Raw genomic sequence first — 14,678 nt, 5'->3', positions numbered from 1 at the left:
AGCTTTTCTTTCAAATTTTCAAGGAGTGGAAGATGAACTAATTCGAAGTTCCGGGTCGGGCACAGCTGATTACAGCCGCCCCCTGCTGTTCCTCCTGTTTGCACCACTTGTGCCATCCTGTCCCCAGTCTTCACTGATTTTGACCACGCGGGCGTCTGGGAGCCCAACGCAGCGCTACGTCTGTCTTCTTTACAGAGACCGACAAATGTATGTCTTTGAAGGCGATGCCTTTAACACAGTAAACAGACGGTTTTGAGCTGACTGGAAACGAGGGGAAGAGAAAAAGAATGTAACAGTAGTCTCCAGCTGGAGTCAGACCGGAGGAGTTACTACAGTCAAGAGACCGTGTCACTAATATGCTGTGATGTAGTATTTATTTTCTGAGTGTGTATATGCATGTATATGTATGTGTGTGTATATATATATATATAAACCCCCTGACACACAAAAACGCGACACCTTATACTAGAAACCGAGACCAGACAATACACCAAGAATACCAAGTGTTTATTTTGTTTCATTTGATGCAACTACAGCTTAGAAATATCGAGTCTGTTAAAAAGTCTGCAGGGCACGCACGCTCGCGCGCACACTCTCTCACACACACACTCTCTCTCTCTCTCTCACACACACACACACACACACACGAACTCCCTGGGTGCTCTATGAAGGATTAGGCAAACTCACAACACTGTCCAAACACAATGACTGACTGAGGATCTGTCCACAGTGATGTAAAGTGCAACAATGAGACAGGAAGCTTTGATAAAGCTGACGGGTTTGTGGATAAATTCCTTTAACTATGAGGTTTAGCCAATTTTAGCCCAAATTAGTAGCAGTAATAATATATCAGGTATAAAAAAATAAAAGCTATTCTATACAAGCGGTAGAGAGGGAAACAGACAATACACACAGTTCACACATACACATCATCCAGAGCAAAACAGCACATTATTATACAAAAAGAAGAAAGCGCTGTAGAAATATGGATATTGTTGATCTTGTACTTTAACAGTCTGATTCGTAACAACTCATCCTGACCTGCTACTCACCAGTCCCAGCACAGACAGAGGGGTTAGGAGGTGAAAAATGACATTTAAAGTGATCGGCAGTAATTCATTTACCAGAAACAGACAGAAAACTGTGAAAAAAAACCCTGCTGAATAGGGATCTGTGCCAAATATACAAAAACAAGCAAAAAGAGGAGCATTTTTCATGGCATGGTGACTATTTTCATTCCAGAAGTAAAAATACACATATGTCCTTTTACATACAAATGAACTCAATACAATGGTATTCATATACATACATTATAATTGAAAGACAATCGTCACAGAGGTTATTTTGGAGGGTGGGGAAAAAAAAGCTATTCCTTTGATGTACACCACTTAAAATATATATATATATATATCATTAGAGCCAATAAAAATGTCCAAGGTCCAAAAGTCCAGAGGCAAATTGAGACTCACAGCAAGCCTACGTTTATAATCAAACACCTCAGTGTAGAAGTGCCAGGTAAAGAAGGTAGACATAATGAGGAGCTTAGAGGAGAAGCACCTTACTGACCTAAAACGTGTCCATGTAAAATGGCAGCGCTCTAAAACTTCCCCCAATCAATTACATTGTTTTGGTGCTTGGCTTGTTATGTCACAAAGATTATGGGTTTCAGTAACTCAACATTAAGATCCTCTTTCTCTAACTGCACACAAAAACACTTCCAACACTGAAATGTTTAATTACAACAAACTCCTATTCTTCAAAACGAAGCTCTCCATACATACAGTATGATGATTTGAGTATGGTACCTTTGTTTATTTGCAAACTATTGCTCTGCCTGTGTTACAACTGTAGTTCAGTAATACACCATAGTTTTGTGTGCTGGTAATACAAAATATATATTCTCTATGTACATGAGGACAGTGCATATTTAACCAGGTGTGTTTGGACTCAAGCCATGCGTGAGCAGCTGCCGAGTGATAAAGGCTGTGCTCTGTTAGTCTGCCATGACTCTTTACCTGATAGGAATAGGTTTTCTCTTTTTTTCTTTCCAGGAGACATCTGACTCAAGTTAAGAGAGTGTTGAATGCAAAATTCAAGCACACAGACACACAAGCACACTCATGTAACGTATGCCCACACACGTTCCCTCACAAGCACACGGGAAAGCTGATACACAAACATAGTGCTTTATCATACATAACAATCCAAAAATATAATTATTTCTCTTGTTCTCACTATGTTTCCTTTGAAAAGCAGTAAGTAAAATGTTTTGTTCTCGTCTGTATTTCACCACAGGCCTGTACATTGAGCCGCTGTCTGACTGAGCTCAGCTTGAGCTCATCATATCAGTGCAGAGGTGTCCTTGAACGTTCATCAGATCATACTGGCTTTCCTGCACCTCTTCTCACCTTCACTGTCAATGAGGGGGGGGATCTTGGAGAAAATGAAGGTAGATTGAGCAGGTTTAGGGAAGCTGCTTCCCAATTTCACAACAATCTCAGGGGTCAGAGGTTGAGAATAGGGACGTCAAAGAGGTCACACAGGCCTTCTGTCTCATCCAGATTGTATATGTAGTCGTGGTCACTGGGTGGAGGGGAGAGGCGGAGGAGAGGCGAGAACACTGGAGGAGACACAGAGAGAGAGAGATGAGAAGTGCAGGACGCTAAAGAGAGGCCACAAGTCAAAGTGCTGAAATGTGTTCAACAGTGTCTGTTGCACACATTACACACAATCAATTCACGCTTCTGTAAACAAACTCACCTTCTGATGACATCAAATCCTCCAACAGGTCTCCACTCATCATCTCTGTCAAAGAAATGAAAAAGAAGTGAGAGACATTCACAAAACCTTCAGTCTGCAGGACACTGAAAAAGTGGGATTTAAGGAGAAATATATGCTATTTGTGTAATACTTGAGAGGAGTTTACCTTTTGTTGGATCAAACATGTCAGAGAGCTCTTTGGGAAAGTCCAGCACTAGAGGGAAATCACAGCAAACATTTAAGCTGTACAGTCACTACTTTACACCTAAAGGGCAAGTATGTAGGATTAAGGGGGATCTATAGACAGAAATCGAATACAATATTCATCATTATGTTTTCATTAGTCTGTAATCACTGGAAAATAGAACCATTCTGTTTTTTTATTTACCTTACAATGAGCTCTCCATGTTGCGTTGCCATGTTTCTACAGTAACCACGCAGGCACAAACCAAACACTGGCTCTACAGAGGGCCTTTCTCAAGGGTGGGGTTAAGTGAGGGGTATTAAGTTGGTTGCAATCTGTAACCTGACTGCTAGATTCCACTAAATCCTATATACTGGTCAATTAAGTGTATGATCTGAGTATTGAAATTTTCCTTTTACTCTGTCTCATGGTCCTGAATGGAAAAGGGGGGGGGGGGGGGGGGTGTCAGCTACACACAAAACTCACATTCAGAGGGATCCGACTTAATTGGTTCAAACACTGCAGGGGCAGAAGAGGACGCAGTTCCATCCAATGAGGCAGACGACTGTAGTTGCTGAGTGACTGTAGCAGGTGTGTCTGTTGTTGGGGTGAGTGGCGTGGTGGTCGTCACTTCTGAAATAAGGGTGAGGAGACAAAATAACGTTGGTTCTTGGTCAGGGATGTGCATGATTAGGTGACTAGTCGATTAATGTTGCTACCCTCACTACTTGGCATCAGAAATACTGGTTGCTTCAGTGTATTATTATTTTATCAATGTGCACATTTAAATGGCAGGATAATGTGTTCATAATGCATGGCAGGGTTTCCCTTATCCAGAAATGACTGTTTTTTTTACTGGGAAAATCTCTTGAAGTCTAACATATTTAAATCTCTTCTGTCATCACATTCAGTGAAAGAAATCCCCCAGTTAGATGTGAAAATATTCTCCCCGCTGCCTCTCTGATGCTGATGATCTCAATCATCTCCCTGTATGGTGAATCAAGGGTTTATTTCAACCAACTAGAGTTTGTGGTCATTGTTGGAACAGTACAAAGACAAACCACGACAGTTTTGATGAGTTTCATTTTCTGTTGACTTTGAATGATGGGGTTTTTATGGTGATTAAATGACTGTTTCTGTAAATGGAGTCTGGTGGCTTTGGAGAGAATGATAATGGCTATTTCTAGTTAAACAAAAGGGATCTTCGTCTTTAATGTAAAGGTCTATCTCTGTAGGGCTCCTTTCCATAATGTTGGCCGACACATAGAATAACAATTTGAGTCTGTCAGTGGCAAAAACACTTTCAGTTGATGAACATTGACGGTGCGCGAACACCCGTACAGATTACATTGCAGCTGATGCACAGCCCAAAGTGCCACAAATTTAAGCAGCATTTAAAATGCAATTTAGTTACTGAAAAATGTGGTTAACTGTTTAAAATGGCTTTTATAATATACACAATATTGTTTTCAGCAATGTTTAACCTTAAAAATTGAATCATGCTCAATTTTAACTGTTTTCTGAGTGTTCAAAGTTCTAAGCTCCATTTAATCAGGAGGGAAATTATTTGTTATGAATATCCCTATTCTCTGCATTACATTACAGCACCTCACAAATGGCAATAAAAAGGAAAAATTCAGTTCATTTTGTGAATTGTTTTTAGACAGTAGGGAAGTCCAAGTTTTGTACATAAAAACATTTGTTGGGGGGTTTTAACGGTTCCTGTATTTGTGCTGAACCGTCACGGTACTGGGACAGGGTCCACCCAGAAACTTTTAGCCATATGTCATTAGCAACATGTGCTGGTGCACACAAATGAAATGCCAGAAGGCCTGTCTGCATCCTTTAAAATTAGGTTGTTTTTTTTTTGGAACCACTCAGGGTCCCAATCATTGGTATGTTGTCCCTCTCTACCTGTCACTGATGCTGTTTGGTTGGCTGCTGTAGCTGACGTTGTGGCAGGACCAGGTTTTGTAGAAGCCGCTAGAGCTGGTTTGGGGATCTGGAGGGTGGAAAGAAAAGAAGAGGAAAGTCATAGCATTGCATGATGAAAAATCTTTGCATGATAAATCATTTTTTAATGACGATTAAGCATTTATCTATTTCAAACAACACAACTGTCATATGAATGGAGAAAAACTGTGAAAAATATTGCTGCCTTGGGATCAATGCCAATGAACACCCAGTCTACTGCTTTAAAAAGATCAACACATAAATAGAAGTAATTGCAGAGAGAAAGCTGAAAGAACTGTGTGGACCTGGGAGGCAGCAGTGGGTGGCTGAGAGGTAGGCGTCGGTGCTGAGAGGCTTTGAAGGACATCATCTGGAGGAGGGACGGGCAAGACAACAGGAGAGGCACTGGACGGGTCCTTGTTGACCAACAAAACCTCGATAGGACCAGATGAACTCTTGAGACGGATCTGGTATTTCCTCTGTCCATTGAGGACCTGGAAAAGAAGACATACACCCAGTCTGAGACCTGAGACATATACTAGCTGAACAAACGCAGCATACAAAATGCACAAACCACACACATACTGTAACTTACAGCTTCTGGTATGGGGACCTCTAGTTGTGTCCCAATGGGAGCACGGATTGCTAGGAGTGTGTCACCTGAGGACAAAAGACAGGCAGGTGATGAGTGATGGAAACTGTATTTGAGACCCTCAATGTGAGTGTGGCAGACAAAGAAAAATGTCTGTTAAGACTGAGCACCTGAAACAATTACCTTTGAAAGCTCCACAGAGGTCTTCATGTTTTACATATGCCATAGTATTCATGTGTTAAGGGTCCAATTCCAATGACAATCATGTTTACCACTTAAACGAGTAAACATCATCAGCAAAAGCAATTTCATCCTCAGGATGGCTGGTTAACCAAGGGCATGATGCTTTACTGACTACTTTTAATTTATTAATTAGGGTACTCCAAGATATGTAGTATTGCACTTCCATAAAATGGGACTCCAAAGAAACTAGAGGCAGCAGAGAATGAGATATCTTGACTTTCAGAGGAAGCCGTGGCCTAAAGGTCCCCTCTTTCAACACTCCACAACTGACCTTGAGCAAGGCACTTATGCTTTTAGAGGCTAAGTAATACTGACCTTTATGTAGAAACTCAGGGGAGTGGCCCTTTAAGTGACCAGGACAGACAATATGAGCTATGTGGCGGACAGAGCTGGCAGAATCTGTGGGGATGCATGCCCAGGATTATCCCCTATGAGATGGCAGATGGTGTTGAGATTGGATATGTTTCATTGTTCTGTCAATGTGTCTCCTGTTGCTCTGTGTCATCGAGATCCACAAACACAACACCTAAGCACTGACCATGCACAGGCGACTACTTTTTGAGAGTGTGTGAGTTAAAATTTTAAGTGGTTGCAATCGTGCGAGATGCAATCTGGGAGAAATGTTGCCCTGCAGAGCCAGAGAGCCCTCGCAGATCTAGATGCAGCAGTTCCAGAGGTGAACTCTCACTTTCTCAATGCTTATACCTAACGAGGTACCAGCTAATTGGAGTTAACTTGGAGTGAACTTAATGTTATTAAGCTAACTTTAGCTGGGGAAGCTTCATTGCATCACATGTTATGTCTCATCGACCACGTGAGCACACCTTGCAAGAATGCTAGCAGCCAAGCTGTTGAAGATCTTTTTCCCATCCTAAAATTACTAAGCCAAATGAAGAACATTGGGAAATTATATTATGGAAAGTCCTCAGACAGAAGACGTGCCAGGCGTGTTGGATAACAACTGCTCAACAACAACCAGGGGATTGTGCTCCTTTGAAAACAGGGTCGATTTGGAAACTGCGTTGACTCACATTTTGTGTGGTCTCACATTCTGTGTTTCATGCGCTTGCTCACTCTGGTCTTAGGAGCCCAAGTAGCATATTTGATCTGCTGCTGATGTGTTTTGACTTTTAAACTGTTGTGGTCTGGGTGGACTAATGTGCCATTACAGGACAACCCATTTCATGTGCAGTTTCTGGGTGTTCTGTCTGTCAAGTTTGGCTTTGCCCATCCTGGTCACAACGTTATACTGGACTCATTGCCTACTGTATGCTGTGTTTTTCAGGTGGTATGTATTATCAACTCAAGGCATGACGAGTGTGACACATAATGTGCCATGCTTCATAGTAGTTACCGTTCTCGTCGGTTGGTCTCGTGAAAAAACAAGTCAGTGCAATCATCTAACCCATAGTAGCTTAATGTGTGGTATTTGTAGCTGTTGGGATGGTGTGTTCTATTGTATATGAAATTGAAATATTGACATTGATTTGAGCCCCACTGTAGAAAAAAAAAAAAAACACTACTGCCTGTACAGTGCTCGTTACCTTCGATGACTAATGACAGCCTGTCTTGTCCTTTGTAACAATCTGGTTACCAGCTATAACTTAGCTGACTGGCTTCAGCAAGAATTCTTGAATTTTATCAATGGTAATGATATAGTGGAATAGATTTTATTCATTCACTGTTATGTCTGGATGAAAAACTTCTTGAGTTAGACTTCAGTGGCAGGATTTTCTTTCACCATCTTTCACAAATGCTGATAATGTATATCTAATTTTCTAATTGCATAATTTGCCATTTTTAACACATAAAACAAGCAGATATTTTACTTTTCATGCGTGCCGTGTGTCTTTGGTCTATAGTCGATCATGTTATTTAACAAAAAAGCAGAACATGGTATATGGTAATATTACTGTGTTGTTCAATTTTAAGGGAAGAAACTGGTGACATGCGTACGTCTAAAATGGAAGGGCGCGACCAAATCATGTGTTGGTGCAACCAACAGTGGAAAAGTGAGTTTGGAGCCCTAAGCACCAATGAGAAAAAAAAACTTTTTAGGAACAGTCATCATTAGTGACTCAGAATGCAACTGAGCAAATTCAAAACTGATGGGCTGAGCAGAAAAACTATTTCTATTTGTAACATACACAAACACAGTGAGCAGTAAAGGATATGGGCTGTTGTTGGAGTCGTCTGTGACATTCTTAATGCTTTGTTGGACCCAGACTCTCTGCTGGTCCAGCTCGTGTTCCCTGAGAGCCAGGTCATCCAGCTCGGCCTTCAGATCGATCAGCTTATCGGCTATCTCTCTGGTATTACAGCCTGGACCTACACCCCTAAAACATAAAGGCATGGTCATGGACAGACAGCAGGCAAACAAAACTTCACACACTCATGAGCAAACATGCTGTTTCTCCTTACCATGCTTTATCATTTATACAGCCATTGATCAGTCTGCCTCATATGAGAGCTTAGACAAAACAGGTGTATCAGGACTACAGCTGCATTCACAGGTAACATATTTCATGACAGATGTTGTGATTACCACACAACTTGAAATAATGCTTTCTTTATTCTTATATCACACTGTTACATTTATTAATAAAGCGGTTCAAGTCCCACAACATTATGTTCTGTTTAGTAGTGATGAATAGCATTGAACAGTATTCTGAATAGTACTAAACACACCTGCCCAAAAATCATCCAAACCTTTTCAGCCACCTAAATAGGGCTGTTTTGACAGGCCAGATACACAGCTGCATCTCATAGAATGCAGAATATCATGGAAAAGGTCAATATTTTTTGTCAGTTATTTCAGAAAGTGAAAACTGCATATACTATAGACTCATTACATTAGGGTCTACAGCTAAAAAATAGAAACAATGTATCTCAAAATATTAGACCATTTCATTTCAAGTATGAGTAAATCACTGTTTCTGCAGTATAAATACCCTGAATCTTTCAGTCAGGTTCAGTACACACTACTGCAATCATGGGGAAGACTGCCGACAGTTGTCCAGAAGACACTCATTGACACCCTCCACAAGGAAGGTAAGCCACAGAAGATCACTGCTGAAAGGGCAGGCTGTTCAGAGAGTGCTGTATCAAAGCATATTCATGGAAAGTTGACTGGAAGGGTGAAGTGTGGTAGGAAAATGTGCAGAAGCAACAGGGATGACCGCAGCCTTGAGAAGATTGTTGAGCAAAGACGATTCAAGAATGTGAGGGAGCTTCACAAAGAGTGGACTGAGGCTGGAGCCACCACACACAGACGTGTCCTTGAAATGGGCTACAAGTGTTGCATACCTAGTGTCAAGCCACTCCTGAATCAGAGATGACGTCAGAAGCATCTTACTTGGACTATCTTACTGCTCAGTGGTCTGAAGTCTTCTTTTTAGATTAAAGTAAATTTTGTATTCCATTTGGAAATCAAGGACCTAGAGTCTGGAGGAAGAGTGGAGAGGCATAGAATCCAAGTTGCCTGAAGTCCAGTGTGAAGTGTCCACAGTCAGTGATGATTTGGTGCCATGTAATCTGCTGCTGTTGTTCCACTGTGTTTTGTCAAGTGCAAAGTCAACATAGCCATGTACCAGGACGCTTTAGAGCACTTCATGCTTCCGTCTGCTGACAAGCTTTATGGAGATCCTGATTTCCTTTTCCAGCAGGACTTGGCACCTGCCCACAGTGCCAAAACTACTCAGAACTGGTTTGCTGACCATGGCATTACTGTGCTTGATAGGCTGGCTAACTCGCCTGACCTGAACCCTATAGAGAATTTATGGGGTACTGTCAAGGGGAAGATGAAAGACGCCAGACCCCACAATACAGACGAGCTAAAGGCCCCTATCAAAGCAACCCAGACTTCCATAACACCTCAGCAGTGCCACAGGCTGATCGCCCCCATGCCACACCACATTGATGCAGTACTTTGTGCAAAAAGGAGCTCTGACCAAGTATTGAGTGCATAAATCAACATACTTTTCAGAAGTTTGACTTTATTATTTTGTAAATCCTATTTTTTGAGATGCACCTGTATGTGTGCACAGCAGAAGATGTCCCTTATTAATTTCAAGAATATTGCGGGTGAGGAGCTGTTTATGTTCAGTGCCAGTGCTCTTGTAACGTATTTAATATTCAACAAGTTTGTGAGACAGTTATGTTTTTCGTGATCCACTTGAATCAGAAACACTCATCAACAGAGTCTATGAAAGACAGACGTAGTCCTCTACATGCTGTCCCTGTATTTACAACACAGCTGACATTGGTGGAAGGTGGGAAATTGATTTCCCTGAATATCGATCTATGCTTCTATTCACACAAGACCCCACGTAGGAAATGTTTCTGAACATTTCAGGAACAGACTGCCTGTGTGAAAGGTGTTACTGTATCAAATACAGTATAAGTACAGTGATTTTGAGTACAGAGACAAAACAGCAAAGAAATGTCACTGCTTGTTCTAACACTCAGTCGCTGAAATGTAAATGCACAGCATTGAGTAGCATTTTCATATGTATTTATGACTCTCGTTATATACAGGTCTCAAGAAGGTTATGGCAGCACACCTGCTACAGTCAGGTGTTTTCTATTATTCAGACAATTTTGTTATCGTGTCAATTAGGGTACAGCGCAGCACAGCAAGCCAGCAGCTGCACTGAATGCACTGTATGATGGATAGGAGTCACAAAAAAGTTTTCTGTCAGTCAGTAATTAATGTCATTATTGTTTGTTTGTTTGTCTTTTTTCATGTCTGGTGGCTGGAGTGCTCTTGTTCAATATTGGAAAAATCGTAACAATGTTCACTCCATGAGTCACTTGTACAAAAAAAAAAAAAAAAACATGGGGAAATTGGTTTCATAACCAGATAATAAGTGAAATCTTCCAGGACATGTGGACAGAGACCAATTGCAAACTCTGCACACAATGTCACTTTCATTGATTGAAAACAAAATATAGGTCAAGATGAAATGAGCGAATAAACGAACAACATGGTATAGGAGCCTGTTTAATTTTTTATTTTGTAATGTGTAGGCATGTAGATCTTTTAACAGACATGTTTATGTTGAAAATATATAGTTGGATGTCTCTTGTTGTATTGGTTTTCCGTTTTATGGACATTTTGCACAAAAACAGATATTATATATCAAAACCTGTGTTTAAAAAAACAACACAAAAGTCTTCATCTACTCCCACCATCTGAAGAAGTGAAGTCGCAGCAGATTAACTAACAACAACAACAACCGGAAAACTATTTGGCTTTATTTGCAGGCTAATCATTCCTACATAATTTTACTTTAGACTGCTTTGAGGGCCAAAACAAAGCAGGATTCACTTCAAACTGAAGCTCAAGGATGGATCAATACCAACTTCAAAATCTGAACCTTCAAGTTTTGCCATTTTTATGATGCTTTATTGTTTACTTTGCTGGTTATTCTGTTGAAATTGGAGTTAGCATGTGCCACAGCTAATGTGGCTAATAGCATCTACTGATGACCCACATACTGTATTCAATATTGAGGGACTGTCAAGAGAACGTTAAGCCTCATTTGAAGCCAATTAACAAACCAGAGAAGCCAATTAACAAACCAGAGTCGTAGGTTGGATGTGGGAAAGCCCTCTGCTGCATGCTGCATCAGTATGTGTGTCTGTTGCGACTGTATGTTAATTTAGTTGATAGACATGGCCCATATTGTACTTACATAATATATTAATAAATGTTGTCCAGTTACCTAATCCTCCCGCTTCTCCAACTCACAGAATGAATCACATTTACTAATTAAACTACATTATGGGGCAGATTACTCTGTCCAAAATAAATGGAGGCCTAAACCTCATTTTCATTCCTATTTGGAGCCAATAAACACATCTGTTGCTTTCATCATTTTTTCTTTCTTGAGATATTTTTCCTTACATTGCCAATAGAGTGAAAGTAGATGTTTTGAGTGAAGTACCTATTTAGATTTTTCTATACTGTAATATAATACTGTTACCAAAAATGAAAATAATGCCGTGTTGAAATCTAAGGTCATATTGTAGTATTGTTTCAGATACACATGTCAGGTCAGGACAAAACTCAAAGATATAAATGAATACAAAACGCAGTAAATTATTTTAGAGAACACATTTGGTACTTATTTAGTTTAGTTTTTTTTTTCTTAAATCAAGAGAGAGACTTTCCATCTTTGGGGAATAAAAACAAAAAAACTGCGGACTTACTTCCACTGGATGCTGTTCTTGGACTTCTTCTCTATCAGTCCAATTCCCTCCAACACATTAGTGATATCGTAGATTCGTCGTTTCTGCCGCACTGCCAAGGTGTCTGCTGCCTGAATGACAGGACAAAAGCATTGAAAAATATAAAAGAGATCACTGGTATCAGGTAGGTTCATAGCTAAAAAAGAGACAAAGAGAGACTACAGTATCTGTGCTGTTTAATGCGCTGCACCCAAAAACCATGAAGTTTTACCACCCATCATATGACAGTGTCACTTAAACTTCCTTCCCCTCCCAAACTCCTTCTGTTTAACTAATATACTAATGATAACCATATGGCTGGTACTGATAAGCTTAGCTTTTGTCACCAGGCCCTGTGGGTGCAATGGTGTCACAGACCTGCTGAATGGCAGCTAATAAACCATAAGGCTTTTGTTGAAACAGTTCATATGACATAATTTCATTATTCACTAACGCAAAACATTCAAGATGTGTTATGACAGATAAATTACAATTACAATCAATTGCCAACGATTTAAGATAGCACGTGAATAGGAGAAAAAGCCACAGAAAATATTCTTTTTCTGTCAAGGAGACAATGCTTCATTGATTCACTGTTTAAAGTCTAATGATTTCATTATTCACAAAAGCTGTGTGTTTTTAATGGACAGGTGAGAATGAAAGAGAAACTACCTCTGGGTATTTTAGTTTTAGTCTAGAGCAAAGTGTCAACATGAGTGTCAGTGGCTATGAAGACACCATCGACTCACTGAGGTCTCTGTGAAATGGAAACTGTTCTATTATACAAACTCATGCTTGGCTGGTCAAGCTGTCTTTTGGTTCATTGGTTTTGGTTGCGAAAAAACATCCATGGCAGCAAATGTTTCCATTTATACTTCAGCTCTGAAAAGTATATTGACGTGTTTTGATAAGTCAACTTTAAGGTATGTAAGTTAAAGGCTTATTAAGGTTAGTAGCACTGTGTAAAAACTGTGCAAAGTTAAATTTACTCACAACACCTTTAACTTCGTATAAGCAAACGCCAACTATTTATTCAAGCAAATTAGTATGTGACTGATACCAACAGGCTGCTCATCAAATTGTTTTCTGAGAGTGTTCCTATTAAATCTGAACAGCTCATCAAGAGGATGAAGGCCTAAACTGTGGTGAACACAGCTAACGTTAGTTAATATACGTATAATTGAAAAGCTAATGCTAAAAGCACATGCTGTTTGAGTTGCAACTGCAAGCTAGCTCAGTTAATGCATACCGTTAAGTGACAAAGACATTATCAGAAAAAGGTTGTTCATGTGTGAAGATGCAATAGTGTTAGCTCAGAAGGGAACGACAAAAGCTGACCCACTTTTCCAACTTTGAATCTGCAGGGGGCAGAGTCTGAAAAGTTGACCAGTTTTCTCAAAGTTCAGCTTCTAACCTTACTTTGCTCCCCTTTCAGGAATGCCAAAATAACATGACACGGGGTTTAAGCCGAGGTTTAAAAGTAACCGAAGTGTTTTAAAAACTACATACCCACATGAGCTATAACCATTCAAATTAGCTTGTCACACGGCTAGGCTAGGCTAACAGGCAGGCTAGCGAAAGTGCATGTAACCTAACGACAGCGGGCAGGCTCAAAATGACAAGCGCTAGCTAACAACAAAGACTCCGGGCTGCATGCTCACCGCTTTCAAATCCAGCACTCCATCCTTTGCCTCTTGTAGTAAAGTCACAAACTTAGTCGTGAGCAGTCCTAGGCTCTTTTCGTGCCTACTGGGGGTCTGTGGCTGCAGCGAGTCGCCCACAGCACCCAGTTCGCCTCTATTACCGGCCGCCTCCAGCTCCATCATCGCTCGGGACCAGCTCCGTACTTCCCCTGCCTCCCCGACCAAACCTAGCCAGCGAGCCCAGGAAAGCTCGCCCCAAAGTCGCAGTAAGATAAACAGAAGGCCAGGAAAGTGTGTACCAGATAACAGGTGTTTAATGAGCTAGTCCGACCTGGTTTGCCCAAAATTTGTTCACTAAACTGGTCTACACAGACTGAGTTATAGCAATTCAATGGGCGAGCACACGGTGGAGAGAGCCGTTGGCCACGCGAGGTATGACGGGACGGTTCAATCGTCGGAGGGAGCGTCTGCAAATACTCACATCGATTGAAAGGCCTGTTTCAAAACAGAGTTTGTTTATAAAAACGTATGAAGTCAATAAATACTTTCTTACCCACAAATTTTTTTGAATCATGATCAAACGTTAATAATCTACAAGGAAAGTGAGTTGTTCTTTCTTTAGGGGTATAAAAAGATGTTTTTTTCCGGATATATCTACGAGTGCCACTTTCACACAATCCCTTACATACTCAAACTTGAAGAAAACACGCGTTCCCGAAAGTGCACGCGTACACGCACACCATTCACACGCGCGGGCGGACAGGAACGTTCTCCAGACATTTCCAATAAAAAAAAAAAAAAAAACATTTGAAAACCCTAAGCATTGAGTTTAGAGTCTTTGTGCTAGACTGAATATAATTTTCACACAATATTGACTGGATCCAAAAGTCATAGTTTCATTTTTTTCTTCCATATTTATATGGAGCTATATGTACTACACTAAGTATACATTAGCATTTGATGTTTATTGTCCGTGACAACCGCAGATGAAAGCCCTTGTAGAGGCATTTATTTTATTTCATTTTATTATTATTGTGCATGTTTACAGTCTATTAGGTAGTCAGTTATCTGA

General features: G+C 40.5%; 1 protein-coding gene across 1 annotated transcript; it reads right to left on the bottom strand.

Annotated features, from left to right (window-relative positions):
- Positions 1-492: 492 nt before the first annotated feature.
- Positions 493-14,050, bottom strand: e2f4 (E2F transcription factor 4). Its single transcript, XM_076732810.1, has 11 exons — positions 13,625-14,050; positions 11,946-12,055; positions 7,907-8,068; positions 5,673-5,716; positions 5,493-5,557; positions 5,203-5,391; positions 4,859-4,946; positions 3,431-3,577; positions 2,927-2,974; positions 2,761-2,805; positions 493-2,620 (listed from the first exon to the last, which is right to left on the bottom strand). Exons 1-11 carry the CDS (start codon positions 13,787-13,789, stop codon positions 2,505-2,507), a joined length of 1,179 nt encoding a protein of 392 aa, XP_076588925.1. The 5' UTR covers positions 13,790-14,050; the 3' UTR covers positions 493-2,504.
- Positions 14,051-14,678: the final 628 nt, after the last annotated feature.

Source organism: Chaetodon auriga, chromosome 6, assembly GCF_051107435.1.
Source record: "Chaetodon auriga isolate fChaAug3 chromosome 6, fChaAug3.hap1, whole genome shotgun sequence".
Classification (NCBI taxonomy): domain Eukaryota; kingdom Metazoa; phylum Chordata; class Actinopteri; order Chaetodontiformes; family Chaetodontidae; genus Chaetodon; species Chaetodon auriga.
The sequence above is the reverse complement of the archived record's forward strand: the minus strand, read 5'-3'. Positions and strand labels throughout refer to the sequence as shown.

Excerpts from the sequence above, each read along its gene's own strand:
- e2f4 (XM_076732810.1), bottom strand. The coding sequence starts at position 13,789 with ATGATGGAGCTGGAGGCGGCCGGTAATAGAGGCGAACTGGGTGCTGTG. Across the intron at positions 4,947-5,202 it reads CACCCACTGCTGCCTCCCAG|ATCCCCAAACCAGCTCTAGC; the intron begins GTCCACACAGTT and ends TCCACCCTCCAG. Across the intron at positions 3,578-4,858 it reads CCAAACAGCATCAGTGACAG|AAGTGACGACCACCACGCCA; the intron begins GTAGAGAGGGAC and ends CCCTTATTTCAG.